The sequence below is a fragment of the Osmerus eperlanus genome, chromosome 14 (assembly GCF_963692335.1).
Source record: "Osmerus eperlanus chromosome 14, fOsmEpe2.1, whole genome shotgun sequence".
Lineage (NCBI taxonomy): Eukaryota > Metazoa > Chordata > Actinopteri > Osmeriformes > Osmeridae > Osmerus > Osmerus eperlanus.
Genome location: NC_085031.1, coordinates 13,749,087 through 13,772,675, shown reverse-complemented (window position 1 = coordinate 13,772,675; position 23,589 = coordinate 13,749,087). Strand labels below are relative to the sequence as shown.

General features: G+C 42.2%; 2 protein-coding genes across 2 annotated transcripts; one reads left to right on the top strand and one right to left on the bottom strand.

Annotated features, from left to right (window-relative positions):
- Positions 1–558: 558 nt before the first annotated feature.
- On the top strand, positions 559–6,133 carry cfap97 (cilia and flagella associated protein 97). The gene is made up of 6 exons (XM_062477703.1): positions 559–884; positions 1,098–1,370; positions 1,468–2,152; positions 2,358–2,635; positions 4,440–4,596; positions 4,751–6,133. The coding sequence occupies exons 2-6, from the start codon at positions 1,116–1,118 to the stop codon at positions 4,897–4,899; spliced, it is 1,524 nt and encodes a 507-aa protein (XP_062333687.1). The 5' UTR covers positions 559–884; positions 1,098–1,115; the 3' UTR covers positions 4,900–6,133.
- On the bottom strand, positions 6,051–8,674 carry slc25a4 (solute carrier family 25 member 4). Its single transcript, XM_062477704.1, has 4 exons — positions 8,453–8,674; positions 7,038–7,524; positions 6,747–6,887; positions 6,051–6,554 (listed from the first exon to the last, which is right to left on the bottom strand). Exons 1-4 carry the CDS (start codon positions 8,561–8,563, stop codon positions 6,397–6,399), a joined length of 897 nt encoding a protein of 298 aa, XP_062333688.1. The 5' UTR covers positions 8,564–8,674; the 3' UTR covers positions 6,051–6,396.
- Between the last annotated feature and the right edge of the window lie 14,915 nt (positions 8,675–23,589).

The window sequence follows — 23,589 nt, the reverse complement described above, 5'->3', positions numbered from 1 at the left end:
TCGTCGCTTATTAATTCGCCGAACTGCAAAACACGAAGAAGACGTTACTAGGTTACTATGGAAGTTTGACAGTAGTCTAGTTGGTGTAATGTATTCATGCATACTGTAGTCGTGCATTAGCTAGGTAAGTGTACTTGTTATGGCTTTGCTTACAGCTACCCATCTCTATTGTTGGGATTACTTGAGCAAATACTTCAAGTTAGCAAACTAGCACTAATATTTATGGCTATATATGTGGCAATAAATATCAATAGGAATCTTAAAAACATGTACTGGTACACAGGCACATTAGGGCTAAACAGGGCTACACTGTAGCACTTGGTAACTATCTATCTCGCAAGGTACTGTAGTTACTGTAACTACACTACTGGTGCTTAATGCCGACCAATTCAACCTGAACTGAAGCCTGGAGAGAAGAGATGAGCTGTGGAGTTGCACATGACATGGTTGCATGGTTGACAATATACTTTACCGGGGTACTGGTTTGTCGGCTACAATATGTTTTTAGCTACTAGTAGATATTAAAGATAGCCAATAACAACGGGGAATTATATTATTAACGCACGAGTAACGAGGCCGAGGCGGACATAGGGAACTGTATCGTATTTGCTAACGTAGCTAGCTACAGTACAGTAGTTGGCTAACGAAGGGTAGTACTGGGGCTGCACCAGTACGCTATCTTCTGGCTAGCTAGCTACCAAACACCAGATAATTCCGGATGTCAAGGCTTTTGATAGCTTCAGTGGTGCTTGATAGTTACTGTTTAGGACGAAAACATAACGTATTATACATTTGACGAACAAAAGTTTAGTTATTTGTTATCTAATTTACAATATGTCGACACGTTTGACCCCAGTACTGTACCTACTTCCAAGGTATTTAGGCTAACTACAGTACTAGCGTAGTCAAATTGGATGTTGCTGTTATTCGTTGCTATGTGTCTTTTACTTAACACATCTAATACATTGTTTGTAATACTGAAAAACATATTGTTGGGTTTGAACAGCACATTAAATAAAGCACAGAAATGACACTTCGTTTGTCATTTTGTATTTTCATGTCAATTGTTATGAAATGTATTCCTGTTTTACTCTCACTTTGATCTGTAGATCGCCATGCTCAGTCCCAAAGAACTTGAGGGAGAGGTTGATCATTCGTTCTTTGACAGCGACGACAGCCGCTCCAGCAAAGACTCAGGGAAGAATGAAAGGAGTTCAGAGACTGGAAGACCTAGAAGGAAGGACAGCCCCAGCAGCCAGACACAGCCTTGTAGGACAGAGGTGTCTGGAGACTACAGGGCCTCTAATCCCAGTGAAGAAACACACGAAGATGAGAGCGGGCCATGCAACACCACCTATCTGATTTCAGAGGTAAGTATGCTTAAGCCTAGAAATATTACATATATAATGGATGTCTGCTTGTGAAATGATTGATCATTGATTTATTTTGTCTTTACTTCATTTTCAGCCTGAGTCAAAGACTGGCAGTATTGTGGTGGAGAAAGACGTTAGCGCGTCCTCCATGAGATCCAGCAAAATCCTGACATCACCATCGGCTGAGGTCAGGGAGGAGGACAATGCTGATGAAGATGGCTACCATCAGAGTGAGGAAGAGAGCGAGGAGGAGGAAGAAGTGCCACCTCCTCCGAAGCAATCCCTTAAACCAAACAACGAGGCCAAGGTAGGCCCTCCCAAAAAGAGCTACAGGAGACATCGTCACCGGAGCCCCTCCCCTTCCTCCTCAGAACAGGATTCGGACACTGACAGCTCCTGTGATGATGTCAGTAGTGGAGAAAACCTCATCCCTGAGTTCCACCCCGTCCAGACGGGACCCCAGTCCTCACGACCTTCCTCTTCTTGGCCTTCCTCCTCCCCCAGCCAGACATGCGGACAGACACCGGGCAGGGCTGTAAAGGGCAACCTGGAGGAGGACTCGGAGGACACAGTGACAGACGTCACACCGCTCTCCACCCCTGGTGTCAGCCCCATGCAGTCCTTGGACCTGGACCTGGGACCAGTAGGAGACCGAGAGGGGGAGGTGAAAGGTCAGGGGGTCAGGGAGCAGCAGGAGCTGTCTGAGAGTTGTTCTTCCAGCCACCTCAGCATTGCAAACCAGAAAGAAGAGGATACGGATCAGGGTGATGGTGACCATGGTGGGTGTTTTAATCCCAATAAAAAGTATTTTTAAATATATTAATTATTTTTTATTAATATCTCCAAGGCCTTGGTGGCCTTATTGGAATACTGTACATCCCACATAAAACCCTTTAAAAGCATAATATCCTAATGCGGCTTCAAAGAGATCCATTTTTCAGTCTGTTGTGATCCCTTCCATATATCTCTCCATGCTGCTGTAAGTGTTCGAGGGCGTAGCGGGTCGCCTGGACACCGACCTGGTCATCAACTGCCCCGGAAGCAGGAACAGGAAGAACTTCTCCTTCACCAATGAGGAAGTGCGCCGCATTGACCGAGAGAACCAGAGGCTGCTCCACGAGCTGTCCCGCCCGCCCCCCAGATCCAGGCCGGTTAGCGCGGCAACGGGGTTCATCACCACGCCGACTACACACCCTATCCGCCTTTACCACAGTGCCCTCAACAGGCAGCGCGAGCAACAACGCATTGAGAGGGAGAACTTGGTGAGTGTTAGGATTGGCTAGGTCGCTTGTTTCTATAACACTAGGTGCTTGAAGCACAGGTTACTCTCTATGTGATTGATACCCTTTTATAATAACTCTGGAGATTTTAAGATTAGTGCCACTGGACCCACCTAGTTTTGTTTTATTTTTATTTGTACAGCACAGTAAATTCCCAGCGTGCTAATGGCACTCCTCCACCTCCTACCAACACTGCTATATACTGCTTCAGCTGCTGTTTGGCAGAGGTTGTTACGCAAACACAGCTGCAGTGGCACGAAAAATGAATTGCTCTGTTGAATTGCAGTTTTTTCAAGCTTTTCCAGATTCAATCTGGAAAATTATATTCCCCAGTAAACTGTTTTTGTATACAAAATGTCTGTAAAGGAGGATTTAAGTTTTCCAGTAGCCCATGTCAGCTCAGAAAATGTATTAATTTGGCCCCAGACAACTAATATGAAAACGATTGCACGTTTGTGTGTGTGTAAGAGTGAGAGAGAAAGTGATAGGGAGGGAGGGGGTGGTAGACGAGCGCACAAACGCGTGTGTTTCCATGCAAGCCTACTGTCACTAGTTATCACGTATCTGAGATAGCTTGGCGTGTAGTGCGTATTCTGAGGGGGGTCGTCAGGACTCCCTCTGCGCCCCCTGGAACAGTGAAAGCAGACACGAGTCTCTGCCTGGAGAGACGGCAGCAGGTGGCAGCCGGGGCCCAAGCTGTGGCAGCGAGTGACATTAAAGAGAGTTCAACCAAAGCCCAACTCTCCTCGTGCATTCACTCCAGTGGTTTCAAAGAAGCGCGGTCGGATCAAAATGGCCAGCGGCTTGATAGGTGCGCCTCGGTAAACCCTTGAAAAACCATGCACACGTAGTAGTAGTGGAGCAGGAGCGCTCCACTACGCTAAACAGTCCCTGCGTGTTCTCGTCATTCCTCGCTCTGATACTGAGGACTCAGTCTGGTGAGGACACGCTGTACCACGTCTCCAAGGGGACACTCTTACTCGCCCTCTTACGCACTTTCTCTCCTCTCTCTCTCTCTCTCTCTCTCTCTCTCTCTCTCTCTCTCTCTCTCTCTCTCTCTCTCTCTCTCTCTCTCTCTCTCTCTGCACCTTAAAGACTCCTCACTCTCTCTTGCTATTCTTGGAGTGAAGAAACTGAATATGCCATGTGAGCCGTGTTCCACTCATCCTCCGTGTCAATGATATTTCATTTGTCCCATGTTAAGGATTTCCATACAACCTCAACTAAAGACCCTGAACATTCACTACACCTTTTTTTATTTTTACACAAAACAGAATATACTTTTCCTCCCCAAAAAAGTGTGTTTTTATGCAACATACTGTATGTCTTTATTGCATCACCTTCTCAAGCAAGCGGTCCCTTAAATATGAGATATTTCTAATGATCAGAGATGGTTTGTGACTCCAAGACTTACCCTTTGCATGTTTCCATTCATAGGCTGGTCCTTTCTGGGGGGTGTCGCTTACTTCAGTCTTGCTGGTCAGAGCATGAGTGCATGTGACTGTCTGAGTTCCTACACTGGTTATTTTTACTTTTGATGGGCCCACAGTTTGAATCTGGTTTTGGGGGTGAACGTATCATCCCTTGATGATCCTTTTTTTCTCTCATATAGCCTTAGAAAGCTGGAACCAAGAGTAGATGTAATTTGTCTAGGACGACGTCTGCCCTGTCTAGTGTCAATCCAGTGTAGATCATTCCATTGCCCTAATCCAATGTAGATCATTGTTTTGCCCAGTCCAAACACAAACAAAAAATCATCAGAAAAGCGTTCCCTCTGTCTCATCAGGCCTTTCTGAGGAGGCTTGAGACAGTGAAGCCCTCCCGTGGCCTTAGGAGGACAGAGCATCTGGCAGACTACCAGCGCCAAACCAGGTACCTGGGGCCCACGGAGCTCCCCAGCCTCCCACAGGGCCCGTCCAGGACCTCCAGCAGAACCTCCCCAGGTAGACACACCCCGTACACACATGTACCTGAGGAAATACCAGAAATGTATCGTATTGAGTAAATAAAGGATCTCGGTCACTTTCCTGCGTGATGCATCAACGTGTTTGTGACGAAGCCCGTTCCCACGGCGACCCCTGTTTCCTCCGCCCGCAGGAAAGAGCGCCAGGCCTGGCAGGGCCGTGGGCAGGGCCACGCATCAGCCAAGTGGACCCAGAGGAACGTCCTCCACCTCCAGAGCCACCTCAACCTCTCCTGTGACCAGGTCCAGCAGAGGGGGTGTCCCCCGGGCTGCCTGGGTGTAGCAGCTCTGTGGGGAGGAACAAGCCATTCACTCCTGTCTGTTTACAGCCTAGGTGGGAGAGCCCTGGAACACAGTCTAGTTGGTGTTTTTATTTTATTTTTTAAGTGAAGGTTAGGAGCTTGCAGAAACTGTAAAACAGACAATAAGCGTTAGCTATTTAAATGCCAGTTGCCATTGCAATTTCTCAATCCGTCTCAAAAGATGAACAAACATTATTACCTGTGAATTGTTGCACATAGTCATCATATAATAAATGTCACTATTAATAGACAGTTATTATAAAAGCTCACTACTGAAGTGTTGCTGTTAAATCGTATATCTATTAAGTAAACCAAACCGATTGTGGGAACCATCTTCACTTTGGTTTACTAGGAGCATTAGATGCATTAGAATTATTAGATGATATATTGTGAATAATTTACTTTAGCATTGTTTGTTCTATGAAATATATATGCTGAAATGGTTTAGGGACCAAAACTATTCTCCCTCTAAGATGATTTATTAGCCATTAATATACCCAGTGTTCCATGCTGCATTTGTACAGTGCGCTTGCAAAGTTTGGTTACATTTCCACTGTTTTTGTACTACATACTGCTTTATGATTCAACATCCAATATATATTTGTGTTCTAGTAAAGTTTTTTCGAGAATATCATGGAGGAAAATATTTTTTTCATTGTTTTAGCATCCCAATAAAGAAGCCTGTTATATGCCGTAATGGTGTGCTTATAGAAGTATTACAGTCACACCTTTTCAATAGTCTAAGGCTGCCAACGCAGACAGATTAGAAAGGGTTAAATGAAGCACTTGAAATAGCTGTCAGTCTCAGACAGTATAACGGCAGGTGTGATGCTATGCCATACTCAAGACAGGATATAAGAGATATATAAGATACTATAAAGCCTAAAATTCCTTCATTTCTGACATCCAGTCCTTCTGTTCCAGTCAAGTGAAAAGTTATTTGTGAGATTAAGAAACTGGTACACATTCATCATACTATGAATATTGTGTTTGTGAAGAGTTTCCCATCAGGGGGGTGTATCAGGGCCACTAGTTAAACTTGGTGAGGCTAACATTCATAAACAAGTCTGTCTGACAGGTGTTTTGCGTTTTGGACCGCATAATAAACAATGACAACACACCAAGAAAAGACTGTTTATTTTTATTTTAAGAACGTGGTTCAACACATAAAATCAGTGGGACAAAACATGAACGTTGGGGGTTCTTAACAGACTGCTGTAATAAATAGAAATGTTCAACTAATTATGAGTTGAGCAAGTGTGTGTGGTTTTGACGACCAGCTTGACAAGTTTCCACTGAGGACTCGCCCATGCCTATTTTGTGCGTCTCGGGTGAGATGTACAGACGTCCAAGCTGTTGTTTCATAAGCCAGCAAAAAAAACACCTTGCTCGTAATATTTGACCATGGTGTTCTCATTCAATAAAACCTTAAGACATACGTGCAGCCATAGAGGGCTTTTTTGGGGAGACAAGAATGTTTATGTGTATTTCTTGATCTCGTCGTACAGGACCAGTACAAAGGCACCACCCATACCACGGATCACATTGGACCAAGCACCCTTGAAGAAAGCACCTGAACCCTCATCCTTTAAGATCTTCCTCCAGCAATCCATTGTGCCTGTGTACATGATGTCAGCTATTGGAATAGAAAGATGGATTGAATTAATGCCACATATCATTTACGCAAAGTAACGGATCAAAAAGAAAAATTGAAATGTTTGGGGATTTTTTTGTAACAAAAGTAACAGAGGAAACAAGAAAAAGAAAAAAACAGGCCTGTTTTGGCCTAGTGCTGTTTAGTGTGAGTTCACAGCTCCGAGTTTCTCACCTGCTTTGCGTCCTGACTGCATCATCATACGACGTCTGACCGTGTCGAAGGGGTATGAAATGATACCGGCAGCGGCTGTGACAGTCTGGGCGATCATCCAGCTCACTATGATGTGTGTGTTCTTGGGGTCTGGCAGCATACCTAAACAATAACGTTGAGTGGCACAATTGAGATTCATGCTTCTTCATGTGATTATGTTTGACAAAAGTAGGCCCAGTTATCCCACACCACTTTGGGTCAAATGTATTGTTATTCTGTATCATAAGATATGTGTGTCCCCATGCAGATCACCTTTAGCTGTGTCGTAGGTTCCAAAGTAGGCCGCTCTATAGATGATGATGCCCTGGACTGACACGTTGAATCCAAGGTAAAGACCTTTGAGGCCGTCAGACCTGAAGATCTTGGTGAGGCAGTTGCCCAGACCTGAGAACTCTCTCTCGGCGCCAGCTTTGCCAATGTCGGCGGCCAGCCTGGTTCTGGCGAAGTCAAGTGGGTACACAAAGCACAGAGAGGTGGCACCGGCTGCTCCTCCGGACGCCAGGTTACCGGCGAAATAACGCCAGAACTGTGTCTTCTGGTCGACCCCACCGAGGAAGATCTTTTTGTACTTGTCTTTGAAGGCGAAGTTGAGGGCTTGAGTGGGGAAGTAACGGATGACGTTGGCAAGGTTACCTCTCCAGAAGGAGACAAAGCCCTGTTCCTTAGGGATCCTGACGATGCAGTCCATGATTCCTTTATACTGTTTATCAACAGTGATCTGTTTGCTGGCATATTGGACCTAGAGAATGGAACACAAGCATTTTTGAGACTGGTTAGGGCTTTAACACTGTAATTACTGTGATTATTATGTTTGCTTATTCCATGTTGAAACTATGTAATATGTGTCATATTTGCTATGCTGTATCTTGGCCAGGTTGCAGTTGCAAATGAGAACTTGTTCTCAATATAGCCTACCTGGCTAAATAAAGGTGAAATAAAATTAAAATAAAAAATTAACAAAAATGTGTTTTTACGTTTTCTCTTCTACAATAGGGAGCTTGGAAATCCTTCAAAGAAAGTCTCTTAACAAGGCCGTTTGTGCAGATTGTACTTTTTTCTTTTATATTTGTAAATGAATTGTTTTAAACTATTTTGGTTGCACCTTAGTCTGTTGGGCCTACAGTGTAGGCTGACATGTATAGAGACAGCCTCCAGTTGTTGCGTCACTTGAGTACTGCTTGTGCATATTGGGTTGCATCTTACCAGTTAAATTTAGCAATACACTAATGCTGATCACGTTTTGAAGTAACTCAATTTTTCAACTTTTTTTTTATTTGAAAGAGAAAATGCTGTTCATTATTATTTTGATCTTGATGTCGACATCAAAATACTAGACTTTATCCTATACCTAAACATTTCTCGAGACCAAATTGACTCATGATAATACAAATATGACTAATTCTTATCAACTAACATTGAATAAAATCATTGACTCAAGATGTGTCATTTTGGGATGGCTAGACCCTGAATCGTTGCTCCAGTCATTACTTTGGATTGACATGTCACGTGCGCAAAAAGTTCAGTTGTTCAGAGCATCCTTAATTGGGATTAAATTAAATTTTACTATGGATCCAATGATGGATTCCTTCAGTGATTTGCACTTTTCCCCCCACAGGTATTCTATTTGCACCACATATTTTCTTAGTAATTCATTAAACACTTCTTACCTGAAGTAACAACTTGACTCTCTCAATTGGAGCAACAGCTGTCTTAGATATGGCTGCGGCAATACCACCTGCCAAAAAATCCTTCATGAAACTTATCACTGCGTCCGACATCTTTGCGGATTTTTCCTCGCTGGGCAGAGGTCAGAATTTAGAAGTCACAATGCTGCAGTCGTCTTGAATGTATCCTTAAGGAAACCCAACGCCCATCCAAGTGGACCGAGTCCCTTCACCTCACCTAATATATGAGGGCTGTTTATCGCGAGAGTATAAAGTGATGGATATGCAAGTTGTCGAACAGATTAACGAGGTTAAATAAATATCCTAGGTGAAGGGTCATATATTTCGCCATGTTCACGGTGTACAAATTCCAAAGAAACTTGGGGGCGTTTAAAGGACAAATTGAAATGCGTTTGTATATAAGAATTATATAGCCATTTAGTCTTAAGACTAAATATTTAATCCATTTAACTGATATATTCTTGAAGAATGCATTGAATGTAACCATGCCAGGAATACATATCCATATATTTAAATGAATGAATACCACCCTGTCTCGAGTGTTAGTCTCGTGCATCTCATAACAATATATCAATACTAGAGTTTACTTTTAAATTCATGTTTATTTTGGCGTCATGTCACATAATTAGACACGTGAAATAAAATACAATAATGGTACCACTGAACTGTTTGTTAGTCGGCAGGCACACCTAGTAGGCCATCCTTTTTGAATCTCGTTTTTCGCAATATACTGTATGTGCCTGGGCCTTCCTTTGTACGTATTCTTAATGGGAAATCTTACCAAATTAGAAATCATAGCTCATTTAACCATGGCAGTAATTATTGGTACTTCCACGCGTTGACTTCCCCAGTCAGCGTAAATACGGATAATCACCTAATTTACCACCTAAATTAAGTAGGCTATAACATTTGCAAGTCTCTCTGTGGCCTTAGCCTATGTTTAAAAGGCAGGTGCGATTTGTAATGAATATACCTAACAAGATAATGATAGCGTTTCTTAAATGAAGGTCGAGTTTAGGTCAGGCTGGTGTCACTGTTCATTGAACCTTTGGTGGATAGGACAGGACTTATACGCAAACAAGCGCAACTATGTGTGTGATTCAAATATCACCGGTCCTGTTGAATAGATAACCACGCGGTGGCGCACGTTTACCATGAAATGAACAGTTTATGTCGATGTCAAAACATTACCGGTAGGAGCTTACTGAGACAAAAACAGTTAAACAGTTAAAATCAGCAAAGTAGCTTACTACAAAAAGCATTTATCCTATTCAAATGTGTCTGCTTTCCTTTATTTTGAGGAGTAATAAAGCATCACAAAAACATGCACACGTTAATATTTGCATTTATTTTTAATTCTCTCTCTATTGTTTTTAGAGAGTTGAATCCGGCAAGCGACAGGTGCAAATGTACAAATCTTAGCCCTCAGGTAAGTCCTTATGGTCTGAATGGGTGACTGAATATTTGCAAACAGCAAAGTTGGATTATAGTCGCATTACACAAAGTTGGATCAGGGGTAACAAGTGGTCAGCAGCATTAAATACTTTAAGTAAGTCGACGAGTAAAGTGTAAACATTGTGTGATGTCATATATTGTATATATAGCACTTTTAGTAAGCAGAGAGATTCAAAGGGGCCCCTGGAAAATGTTAGAGATCACTGTGCCCCCTCTCCCTCCGACCCCCACCCCCCCCGAGACTCCGATCCCCATTTGTTAGGACTGGTTGACACAGCTTGTCAGGAGAGGTCGGGTGTGCTACAGTGAATTAGCATTTCAAATCAAATCAAAATTATTTGTATAGCCCTTTTTACACGCAAGCATGTTACAGAGGGCTTCACATATGCCCATATGCCCATGCCCATTTTGAGCCGGTTTAGGATCATAGCTGTGAGCTGCAGGTGTTAGACTAGAAGACTTAACTGAGTTTATCCCTGTCTGGAACCACAGCAAAGACTCCTCACACAGACACACTCACACACAACTATCAACAGTTATCTTCACAACCTCCCTCTGTTCCTCCCTCATCAGGCGGCCTCCTGAGGTCATGGATAGGTAGAACGTCAGTCCACACATAGCTGTCAATTCTACTTTTAGAATGAAATAAGAATACCTCAGACAGGATTCACACATCATTATTTTTGTTTTGTTGCTTTACAGGACTTAATTTTGACCTGTTTCTGAGAGTATTTGTCTCCTGTTCCTGATATCCCCTTTATCCTGTATGTGTGTATAAAACCAAAGAAAAATATGAAATAATGCTGTTGCTATATGGCATGAACTGCAACTTTTTAACTTTGTTTTTTAATGGAACAATGACAGAGTTTCCCTCTAGTCTTTGGTCCCTTTGTTAGGCTGTTTTTCATAAAGGGGAAAGAAACAGTCTGGGATACCGTGAGTCAAAGAACTGTGTGTTTGTGTGTGTGTGTGTGTGTGTGTGTGTGTGAAAGAGTGTGACTGCCAAGGAGTTGTGTGTGTGACTCTTCCCTGTGGTCAAGGCGGTGGTGTTGGGGGAACGGCCATGGTCGACTCTCTCTCACACACACACATACACACACACACACACGAGTGTAGGCTGTGTAGGCCTGAGAGCCACTGGTTCAGAGCTAGAGAAATCCCCGTGACCAATCAGGTAAACCTGGAGACACACTGTCAGTGGGGAACGCTGGAAGGATGGAGTGGGAACCGAGAAAGCGTTAGGGAGGTAGGGCGAGCGACGGAAAGGGGTTGAGAGTTAGAGAGCAAAATACATGGGGGGGGGGGGGGTAAAGGAGAATACAGAAATGAGAAACATGGAGAGAGAGAGGGAAGGGAAAAGCAGGAGAAGGGGGGTTGAAGGGGGAGCGGGGTGGGGCATTGGAGGGAGAGTCAAATGATGTGAACTCTCTAATCTCATTATGCCTGGCCACTGATGTGTCTGAGTGACAGGGCTTCTCTCCATAGGACTCCCAATGGTGTCCTGGCATTGTTGTTGTTTGAAAATGTCTGTTAGTCACTCTCCAGCAACCATTGAGTGTTGAGAGGATGGACTACGTTTGTCAGTCTTTTCTGTTTAGTTTAATCACGGACATCCAAAACGATAAGTTAAGAACATCGAGTTTACATAGAATACCTTCTTTTAATGCTGACCCTGTTTGTAAAAATTGTTGATTTTATGCAAACTCTCCCATGGGGGGCACTCAAACATCTGATTTTCTCATTCATTCAAAGACGTATTACAATTGTTCATTTTGAGCTATTCACATTCCTCCAGTCATCTTTTATGATATTTATCTCAAAACAGTTATATCCCACTTATAATGATAGATCAATGTGAAAAATCAAAATCTATAAACCTATAATTTGCTCAAGAGAAAGAGATACATTTTAAAATTTGAGTGTCTCTTTACAATGTTCAAATTACTGTCGCAATCCTTGCCTGTGTGTCTACCCCATATTGCACTTCTCTTTTTGTATTTAAGTGCGTGTAGTTGGAGATCCAGCCCTGGCAGGGCATTCAGAAGAACGACCTGTCTTTGACAGATTAGGGATTTTAAATTGGATGAAGTCCATTTTACCAAGGAGAATAAGGAAGATAAATCGTTTTCGTGAATCGTCTTACCCTCCTAATTTGTTAAGCTTGGATGTTAAATTGATGATTGACTGAAATGTAAATGTTTGTGGTGATTTTCTGTCCTCCATTCACAACCTACCCTGCCTGTGACACGAATAACTGACCCTCATAAACAATATAAAAATAACAAAATAAACAACCCCATAAAAAAGATATCCTTATATCAAGGAACACTTTTAAGGGATGTCAAGACATGTCATTGTCATTATATTCATATGACCTTGATAAGTCACTATAGTAAATGCTAATTATTCATTATCATTGTCATGACTTAACCTGTCTACTTTTCTGGATGGGGAATGTGCTTATTATTTTTGCCTAATTGACCATGTATGTTTATCCTTTAAATAGAGAGATGAGGGACTATGTGTCCATCTTGGTGTGATGACCGTGGTGGAGGGCAGATTGACCCTTGATCTCTGGATGTGTGGGTCTCCAGACGTCCGCCTCCTGAGCCCCTGTCAGAAGGTTCAATGGCCAGCGGCTGCAGGAGGTCTTGGGGACTCTGACTAAGTGACTGGGGTCGGATGACCACACTTTGTTCTGACCCTCAACGCTGTCTTGGTCACACACACACTCACACTCGTGTTTTCCTAGATTGTGTCCATCAGATGGGAGGTCTCTAAGTGAGTTTGAACAGCTGCTGGACAGGACTCAAATGTCCGCTATCTTTAAGGTGGCTTAGGGGACAAAGCAATCCCTCTCTCTCTCTCTCTCTCTCTCTCTCTCTCTCTCTCTCTCTCTCTCTCTCTCTCTCTCTCTCTCTCTCTCTCTCTCTCTCTCTCTCTATCTCTCTCTCTCTCTCTCTATCTCTCTCTCTCTCTCTCTCTCTCTCTCTCTCCCTCTTTCTCTCTCACTCTGTCTCTCTCTCTCTCTCTCTCTCTCGCTTTCTCTCTCTCACTTTATTGACCCATACCCTTATCAAAAACCCGTCTTTTTCTACTTTCCATTTTCAGCAGCCGCTGCATCTTCTTAAATTCACCCTCACTGTTTTTGTTATGCTTGTTACCATGTACTGTAAACCTCACACCTATGCATACTTTAATGGTGCATGTATGTAAATGCTAAATAAATTAGAACAATTCAATAGCCTAGTCTACGAAACAGTTCACAAGGTAATGATAAATCACAAAAGGGCAAACTATAACTCACTTTTTGGTCTAACTTTTAGACCGTTTTTTTTTACTTTGACCACCAACAATTGTTGGAATGATGAAACCCATTTCTGTAAGGTTCAGCCCATTGAGATTTGAGGTAGGTTTCAACGCCGATGGAACCCAGGGTCAACTTGCACCACCCCTGAGATTTGCCCCAAAAAACTACCCCATGTGTAAACGTTTCTTAAAGTGAACAGGGTAATGAATTTTAAACAGCTATAGTAACAACTCTAAGACATGTGGTTTTAGTGTGCGAGCATGGGAGGGTGTGTGTGTGTTTGGGATTTGTGGTTGTGTTTGTATCAATGTGTATGAATGAGAGGATATGTGCATAAATAAGAGGGGGGTTGGGAGTCAGTGTTTATGTGTGTGTGTGTGTGTGTGTGTGTGTGCGTGTAGGATAAAGATCTAGAAAACCAGCCTGGCTTAGTTGACAGGTGACAAGGATTTTTTTCAATGGGGATTTTGTAATACCAACAGGGAGGAAAAAGCAGGGGTACCAAGGGATTGGTGAAAAGAGAGAAAGAGGACTTTTCTTCTCGCAGTAGAGAAAGAGAGAAAGGCCCTCCCGAGACTCAGAGGGACTTAAGAATCTTGCTAATCATACCGCTTCACTGTCTAGCGATCTCATTTTTATTCAAAGTGACAAAATGCAAAATCATTTCAATCGAGTTGATCCCAGTGTCAGTCCCTGTGTGGTATTTCCACCCTCCCTTTCCGCCTGGTTCTCCTCAACTTTGACATTTCAGTCAAGCTGGGACAGTCGCTTTACACACCGCTGTTCCAAGGGGATGGTTAAAACGTTCTAAATTTGATCTAAGCGATTTTGGAATATGCCTCACTTGCTCTCTTTGGAAAGGAACTCATACAATGTATTACTGTACGAGATTTACCCTCTAGCAAACCAACCAGCCAAATCCTCCTTTTAAAGTCCATTCGAAGGGACTTTGTAACCTTTTAGCCAGGTTTCAAGTGTGGAGTGTAAGACTATGAAACAAACAAGGTTATGTTGATCATAATATTGTATATAATCTGTCGTTGGATTCTTTGGTTTTAAATTCCGGGCCATTGGCTTTGATGACACCTTCTGGTTTGTATTGGAATAGCTTAACCTGTAAATACTATAGCTTTGTCAGAGCTGACAGGAAACACAAAGGATAAATTGTGTTTTTATATATTTCAGTCTTTTCCATTTGTTTTTCACTGTTAGCTTGTCCATTTTATTATTGTACCCTGTTGGTAGAATGTGTGCTGTATTCTTAGAATTGTCTAACTGGCATTAGCTTATTTCGGGAAATGGAGAGTGAACCAGTGACTGAAAATGAGAGAGTGGGGTTGGAAAGGGGTATTAGTGTATCAGTAGGGGGTAATTGGTATTTAAAAGCCCAGGTTTATAGGGTTAGCCCTACTGTGACCTGGGAAGGCAAACAGAGCTCCTTCTCTCAGCACAGTGGAGGAAGAGTGACTGAGTTTTCCTATATTTATGTTGGCATATTCCTTGAATAGACCACACATATTCCTTGAATTGTGTGGTCCATAGTGGGTGAAGGAAGCAGTGTCGTGTGTGTGTGTGTGTGTGTGTGTGTGTATGTGTGTGTGTGTGTGTGTGTGTGTGTGTGTGTGTGTGTGTGTGTGTGTGTGTGTGTGTGTGTGTGTGTGTGTGTGTGTGTGTGTGTGTGGGAACCACATAGAGAGAAATCCCCTGGTTGATCCTTGCCAAGACACTTTGCCCCTCCCCATCCTCTTTCACTTTCTTTCTCTTTCCATTTCTGTTTTTTATTTTTATTCATAGGGTGATAGAGGGGACTAGGGAAGGGTGTGGGGAAGCAGGGGGCAGTCAGTGTGTGTATATGTGTCTTACGTGTGTTCTGAGGGAGGGGGGGATTGATAGTTGTGTGTTATGGTAGAAGTTAACGCAGGCCTCAGACCAGGCCTAGTAACAATAGCCACAGTGTTGTTGAGGGAGTGTTGTGTCCAAGACTTTCGGACATTCCCATGTCAGCATAATCACTACTGGGAGGTAGCTCCATTAAGGATTACCATATCATTAATAGTAGCCATGACTTTTGTTCAAAGGCTAGTTGTGTAATGTTGCCTTGTGGATGACGTCTAATCCGCTGAGCTGCAGCTGCAGGGATGGGGAGAGAGAAGACTATCAGTCTTACACATACAAACACACAAATACACACACACACACACACACACTCTGGCATTTGCAACTGTTTGGTTCCACAGGGATCAGCAGAGCCTCTGAGAAACAGATAAAAAGAAGCGTCGGAACACCCTGGCCTCATACGTTCTCCCAGAGTCAGAGAAAGAGAAACATCCTTTCTGCACTTCCTTACTGATCCCCCTCCCCACCCACCAACTCACAAGTCTCTCTGTCCTGAGGCTCCTAGCTCTACCCCCCATACACACACACACACACACACTATCCCTTCAAATTGAGAGCCCAATCAGAGACAGGGACAAAACCATTTAAAACACAAAATGTGCATCTACATTGTTTCCTCCTCAACTTGACTTAAAAGAGCGATAAGTGAGTTATCTTACTCCTGGACTAACTAAAGCAGTAAATCGGGAGTCAGATGGCTGAGCGGTGAGGGAGTTGGGCTAGTAATCCGAAGGTTGCCAGTTCGATTCCCGGTCATGCCAACTGACGTTGTGTCCTTGGGCAAGGCACTTCACCCTACTTGCCTCGGGGGAATGTCCCTGTACTTACTGTAAGTCGCTCTGGATAAGAGCGTCTGCTAAATGACTAAATGTAACGTAAATGTAAATACTTCTCACTGGCAAGTTGTACTGCTTAATATTTGAATCTTTTTTTGTGTTTACAGGCACAACTACAGACACACACTCTCTCTCTTTTTTTCTCATCCCCCTCTCTGCCACCTGTTTGAGATTTGGTTGATTTGGCAATGGTTGCTGCATCCACTTACAGACACACACACACTCACAAACACACATTGCTTGCCCCAGATGCCCTATGAGAATAATGTCGAAAACTCCTAATTGTTTTGCCAACAAGTAGAAACTGACAAAAAAACTTTCGTTTTTCAGGTGTTTTTCCTGAATAACGTAGCCAATAATATATTGTCCTCACAAAGATGGACATTGGAGAAAAGGATAGACACGAAGAAATTTCAAGACATGAAAAAAGAAATAAAGGAAGAGATTGTGATTGATGTCCAAAGATGATAATATGGAAATACAGTTTGTTTAGTACAGCAATGGTAAAAAATGGGACATTTACATTGGCCCCAATAAACTTACAAAGCAAAAGTGTAAAACCTTTCTCATGCAGCGATGGAAAAAAAAGTTCCTCAAACTGCCTATCAAGTAGTCTTCCATCGCGTTAAGCTTACTTAGATCCAAGAATCAACAATCAATGACAAACTAAACAAACTTTCTATAACTGTAACTGATTGTGTTTACACCAATCTATTTCAGAGAGAGAGCATGACCACGCTGATGTTTAATATGCGTGGTTGTTTTAAACTTACGTGAGTATGTTGTTTCAAGTTGACTCCTAGCCTTGCTGTGGTCTTTTGGGTGCAGTTGGAACAGAGGTGCCATGCTGTGGCAACCACAAAATGGTCAAAGAGTTCATGACCCCTCACCCCTAGTCCTGAACTCCACTCCCTGACCATGATCTGTAGAGTAGTGGTGTAGCTGACAGAAGGAGGTTTGCGTCATTATATGCAGCTGTGCATGTGTGCGTTTGTCTGTGTGTGTGTTTGTTTGTGTGTGTGTGTGCGGCCATGACCAGTTCTCCTATGTTACTAGTGGTGTGATGTTCCACGTCAGTGTCCTGCTGTGATGGTTACAGAGAGGTCATGACCTCCTTGACCTTCTCTCAACCTAACACTTCACCACCACACACGCAGTGATGCAATATACCACTCTCCTCTGAACACAAAATAAAAATACATGTATTGGATAAACAAGATTTGGATAAATGGCAAATTTTAAGAAACATGACCTTATAATAACTGCCATACCATCAACATTGATGGCTGTGTTCAGAAAATATGCAAATAATTAGTGTCAGACAGAGGTGTATTATTATTTTGACACATTTTTCTTTCTCTTCTCTGTAGGCTTAATCATATACTTTGGGTTCAGAGGAGACTCCGAATGTATCAATTGCAGACAAGAGGCTGTGTTGACTAAGTAGATTATAGCAAACAAGAAGCTGGCCTTCATGAGCCACGCCTTCGCAAGCAGCTGGAAGTCACCTCTCTAGGTTACTATTCTCATTCCCAATCAAGGACTTTACACATCAAACACGTGAACACACCAGCACACATAAACAAACAAAACCAAAAAACACCCCAGTGCATTGACAGAGCACTGCTAGTGACTGTGTGTGCAGCCACGATGAAGACCTCAAGCCGCTTGCCTCTTACTTCGTTGACACCCTAATATCTGCTTTGTTTTTTTCCGCCTGATTGGCTCCCCAGATTGTGACCTCACGGTGACCTGTCCATCCCACACTGGTCCTTGCAGTCGTCGCCTGGCCGAAACTAAACGCAGAGGAGTGGCCGACGTTTCTTGGGAGACAAAGGGCGTGTACTGTGCGGACGCAGGTTACCCTGGTCACCGCCCCTCACAGGTCCAGCCAAGCGCACAGGGAACATATTAGGGCCACTGGGTTTTGTCTGCTTTTTCTTCAGGGCCCCTAAGAGATTTGACTGGCATGGCGATTTTATCAGGTTCTTCTGCTGGGACTGACCATGTCACACCCACACACACACACACACACACACACACACACACACACACACACACACACACATACACACACACACACACACACACCCACACACTCACACACAAATCACATCCTTTTAGTAAATCTAACTGCCCTAGTGTGTTCTAGGCACCTTAGTTCAACTGAAGGAAATCTGAATGTGAAAGCATCCGATGACATTCTAGACAACTGTGTGGCAACGGTTTGGATTTCGTCTTGATAATGCTCCCTTCCTCAACTCCCTTCATGTCAATTACATAAAATAAAAGGAATACAAATACTTTTCATTCAATACATTAATTTTAATCTCATGTTGAGACTTTTAATGGGTTTTTTGAGAGACTTGTGTCTTGGGGAAGAGACTGATAAGGGAAACGGTGATGGGTTGTCTAGGTAACAGACATACTTCATCAGGACAAACTTAATGCTGAAGTAACTAGTATTTACTCATCTGATTCGGGGTCTAGAATATGGATTGATGTGAGAAATTATTTCCAAAAATATGAATTATTTATTGCTGTTTTCGAACTTAACGCCATTAGCCTGTGACAAAAAAGGCAATGATCTTGAATTCTGCCAGTCTATGAGCTATTTCTTGTGAAATTATTCAAAAGGTATTATATTTCAGTTTTCTTGACACACAAATCCTTTGACAAATTCACACAGGAACTGGAATGTTTTCAGTTCAATTCTCTGGGCTGTGAAGGACCTCTTTTGTCTTACTACCATGAAAATCACCTGATTTATCTCGTGCAATTTTCCAATGTCACACTGTCTGTGCTTGTGACACAAGTGGCCCTTGTTGTTTGTGCACAAGATAACCTAAGCCATTCTCAGCATGCTAAGGAGACATGATCTGATGATCGCTTTTCCAACCTTTTGTCTCCAAGAACAATGGGCAATAAATCGCTGAACTTGGCAAATGATGCCTTAATTGTGCAAATTAACAAGGACTGCTCTTTTTTTCCCATGAATAACAAAGCCCTTGTTTGTTACTTTTTCTCCCTCCAAGCTTGAAGGCAGGATTTTTCAATTATAAATTGCACACTTGTTGGGCCATTTCCATTATCATCTCCTCATTTGCTCCTCTCCTCTTTGGTCTAGAGTCGTGACATTTGGGAGTTTTGGATCAAATCAAGTTTGGAAGCTTTGTATACATAGAGAAGAAGTCATAGACCACTGGCAACTGCACATATTCTCCAGTTGTACATAGACCAAAACTACACATATTGTCTGTTCGAGATATGCTCCTAAAATAAACAGTGTTTTTGTTTATGTACAATTCCCATTTGTCTATGACCCCCTTGTATTTGCTTCTCCCCTTTGTAATGTTGCCCTCCTTTATTTCTGTCTATTCATTTTGTGGCACTAATATCTCGGTGGCTGCCCTAAATGGAGGTTCTGTTGAATAGGACATCTCCATGAATTTGCATAATCTGGTGGCGTTTAGGGTTGGGAGCGCTGGTGAGACATTGCAGGTCGTGCCAACTGCGAAAAGGTAAAGCCCTCATCCCACAAGGGCACAGAGGGGGCTGGGAGACACTTAAGAAGACAACCGTATTGGCTAGTATACTGAATGAAGCACGGTTTGCCTTCTATGTAAATTCTCCCAAATGTTTTGTTTCCTAAACTTTCAATTTAGACTTCTGAGAAGTTTGTGCTTTGGAAAAGGAAGATTCAAACTTTAAAGAATGTGTACAAACAAATCATAATTTCAAATTTCTCATTAAAAAGTATAGATTAGTTTAGTTATTGTACTCCATGCCTCCAGTTCAAGACAGTTAAATGTTGTTTACATGTTTTTACACAGACTCCATTCATATTTTCTTACAGTGTGTCCCATTCTTCTGAGTCTGTGCCAAGGTACTAAGATGGCTGTTGGTGCAGCTTTTCTTCTATGGGAAACTTGCTTACATGCGCTGAGTTTGCTGCCAAGATTTGTCATTGTTGGTGAATTGGGGAGGAGGAAGGGGGTGGAAAAGAGGAGCCAAGCGGAGGAGGGGGAGTCCTTAAACCCTGTGAGATAGTGGTGTTCATCTATCTGTGAAGTGGACATGGTTGCCCCCTCTTTCTCTCTTATATTCTGCATCAGTCTCTCTCACACATACACACATGCACAAACACACACACACATACACTGTCTTTTCATGGGTTCGATTTGAAGGAGGGGTGTGTGTTGGGAATCCGCTGTCCCCTTCTGAGGACTTTGATTACCAACCCAAGACAGTGGGTTTTGGTTTTCGCCGCTTCTTTGGCACTTCTCCCAGTCCTAACACCAAGCATGCCAAACGCTGCCCTGTGAAGAAAAAGCACTGCCAATCTGCCATGGGACTCCAGTAAACTTAACCGTCTGCTGGACATGGTTGCGGACAGAACTTCTGTCAAAGTGGGAAGATACGTTCAGAAGGTCAGGGAAACTCAAGCAAGACCCTGATTCATACGAGGCCACACACATGCACACGAGTAATACTAATGTTTGCATTTGTGTGATGGAATTTATATGTTGGATGTTTTTTGAAGCCGGTCAGTTATAAATACATTTGCTTCATTTTATTCAATCCCTGAGAAGTGCTCCTTGAATTCTGTACTGGGTGGGATATTAGCGGGCCGTTGTGTGGTCTTGATTATGCGGTTACTTTATGCTGTGCTGTGCCTTGTAAATATGAGACTGTTATTTGACTCTGACTACTGAAATACGGTTGGACCTATTAACTTCTGATCCTTGAACTTCTGCTGTATATTCTACATGCACTATTTGCATGTTTATATTATATAATTATGTTTTTATTTAATTTTTTATGTATATATACAAATATTGATAAAGGAATAAGTGAATACAATTTTAAATGTTCTGGAATCTTTGCCATTAGCCATTTTCATTGCCATCGCTTTATCAACGAGATCATGTGTTTTCTCACCTTGAAAAGGGGGAAGTTAACAGCTGTCTGATGTCATTGAATGCAGTGAATGAGGGGTAAACATTAAATATTTAGTTCTTTAAGATTATAAACCTAAGTACTGACTAAACTTGAGTAACAAAAACTATAGAAAACTGCTAAAAGGCAAAGAGTTAAATAAACATTCACACCTAAAAACATACACTAGAATAAAAAAATACCTTTGGTTTCCAGAGAGTAAAATGTGTTTTTGTTTTTAAGTAATTCAAGGAATATTCAATCAAATAAATACTTTCCAAACTCAACAAAGTAATGTCAAAATCATCAGCAAAATTGAATACTTGGCTTGGCTATTGACTTGTTAAATTTAAAAACTGTGACTGTTTTGCTTCAATATTCCTATAAAACTGGAAAGCTGAGAGAATGTATTGTGTGATATGAATTTCAAAGGATAAACAATTTCTAACCAGCAGGATATTCAAAGCTCACTCACTGAGATAGGGTTAACATGACAATAAACAATGCTGTGGTTCTTTTTTTCCTGCTTGATTTATTATTATTCATGCGTTGTGCTTTCTTATCTGACTGCACATGAGTCTTTATTCCACACTAAACACTGTCTTTAGAGAGGGGATTTAAACTAATATTGGGCAGTTGGGGTCCAAGTATTCCTTCAAAGACCTCTCCTTTCATCGTATTAACACTTTTATTCTGCACTGCCACAGCCTTTCTTTCATTCTTTCTTTCTGTCTTAGTCAGTAGCTGGTGAGGCCATTAATGTTGTTTATGCACCCATCCACCCATCTATCTGTCCATCTATGCATCCATCCATCCATCATTCCACACACGGGACACATCCAACACTTGTATGAATGTCTGCAGGTTGAGTGTGGATGTGTTTGTTTATATGCGTGTGAACATCAGTTTACATGACTGAGTTTTGGATGATGATGTTTGTTAGCGGGTATAAAAACCGGGGGGTTAATGACCACAGGGTGATCCGGCCCCCAGGCTCAGTGAGCGGTGCGGAGAAGAGGGGAGAGAGAGCCAGGCCTGAGAGGAGAGTAACACAGCGCCCCCCCTTCCCCCTGCCCCCTTTCCCGTCTTCCGCAGCATCTTTGATGGGCCTGATCATGTTTCTTCGGGGTCGCTCAAGGATGAAACCCAAGGAACCAGAGATTGTCCCCCATTCAGACACCCCACAATGGAGGACCCCCAGCCCCAAAAAACACTCAGAGGTTCACCCTTTTCTTTTCTCACCTCTCTTTTCTCCACACACTCTTGCGAATCAACACCATACAACTTACTTAAAGAAAGAAAGACAGGGGACAAGATTAGTCCCGTTATTGAGAGAGAAGAGAGCCACCTATAAGGAACCAGCTTGACAAAATCTGCTTTTTTTCTGTCAAAATGACATTTTCTCATGTGAGGTGACCAGCCAGAGGAGCAAAGATCATAGTCTTAAATTAAATGTAAAGGCTGATTTGTTTCCAGTTGTTGAAGAATATATGATATCATTTTATATTATAGAATGTCTTAGTATCTCTGGATATTTTGTAGGCATTAAACGGCATAACTGAGTGTGTCCTTATTCAAATGCTTAAAAAGCAAAAAGCTCAAAATCTTACCATTGTGGCCTGTCTTTTCCTATTCAAATCATTTCTCACCTTTCTCCTCTTCATGACCATGAATAGTTAACCATGTTTATGTTTTTGTGCCTGTTGGCAGCGGTGTTGGGTTCCTTATCATATTTCCCCCTTTACATTTTATCTCTAATGCTCTTCCATTTTCCCATCTCTAAACTTTTTTTAATGGATTCTCTTAATTCATCTGTTACCCTGCAATGCATTTCTGGCCTGAATGACAAATGTTTTACAAGTTGACAATTTAACTACCTTAACCACCAATATGAAACAAATCCAACTGTGTTTCCTTGATGGCTTAATACATGCAAAATGTTTCAATTCTTTCTAACAGCCTTTAATTTAATGGGTAAGGATGAATGGCCTGTGTAAGAACAAGCTTGTTTAAGTTGGTTGAGGGGGGCAATGATAGGCCCCTGTAAAACATTGTCTGCCTCTCCTTCTCCATGTTAAAGAGATTTTCTATATGAATTAGCTATCTGTGAAGGAATCTCGTGACCTAATATTTAAATATAGGTGGAACTGACCAGTGCCCACGGATCTTAAAAAAACTGTTCTGTCGTTGGCTGTTGAAATCCACAACTAATCCTATCCAAGGGGGCTTACTTCGTTTGGTGAGAGAACGCGGCCAATTTTATTTGCATTCTGTTTAGATCTGTCAAGATAACACCGTATGCGGGGTTGCAGTATTGTGTCTGTTATGAATGGATCAGCCAGGACATAGCCTGTCATAAATGATGGTGTCCAACTGACTATCCAGAAGATGCTGATTATGTCTTCAGCTCAGAAACTCTGTTATCGATGAGACAACAGCGTATTTATTTATGTTATGTTTTACTGTAAAGAACTGTCTTGCATTTGTCACACAAGTTGCCTGTAGTTAGGTCCACATCCGACCTACAAAGAAACGGATGGAGCCTGGGTAGCCATACTGAAACGTTGCCAAAACTAATAGGCTTTTTGTGTTTTTCTATTGATCAGTAATTATTTAGTAACCTAAAAAGAAATACATGCCTCCAAAAATTGAAGTTGAAGTTAGTTTCGCTTTGAAGTCAAGGA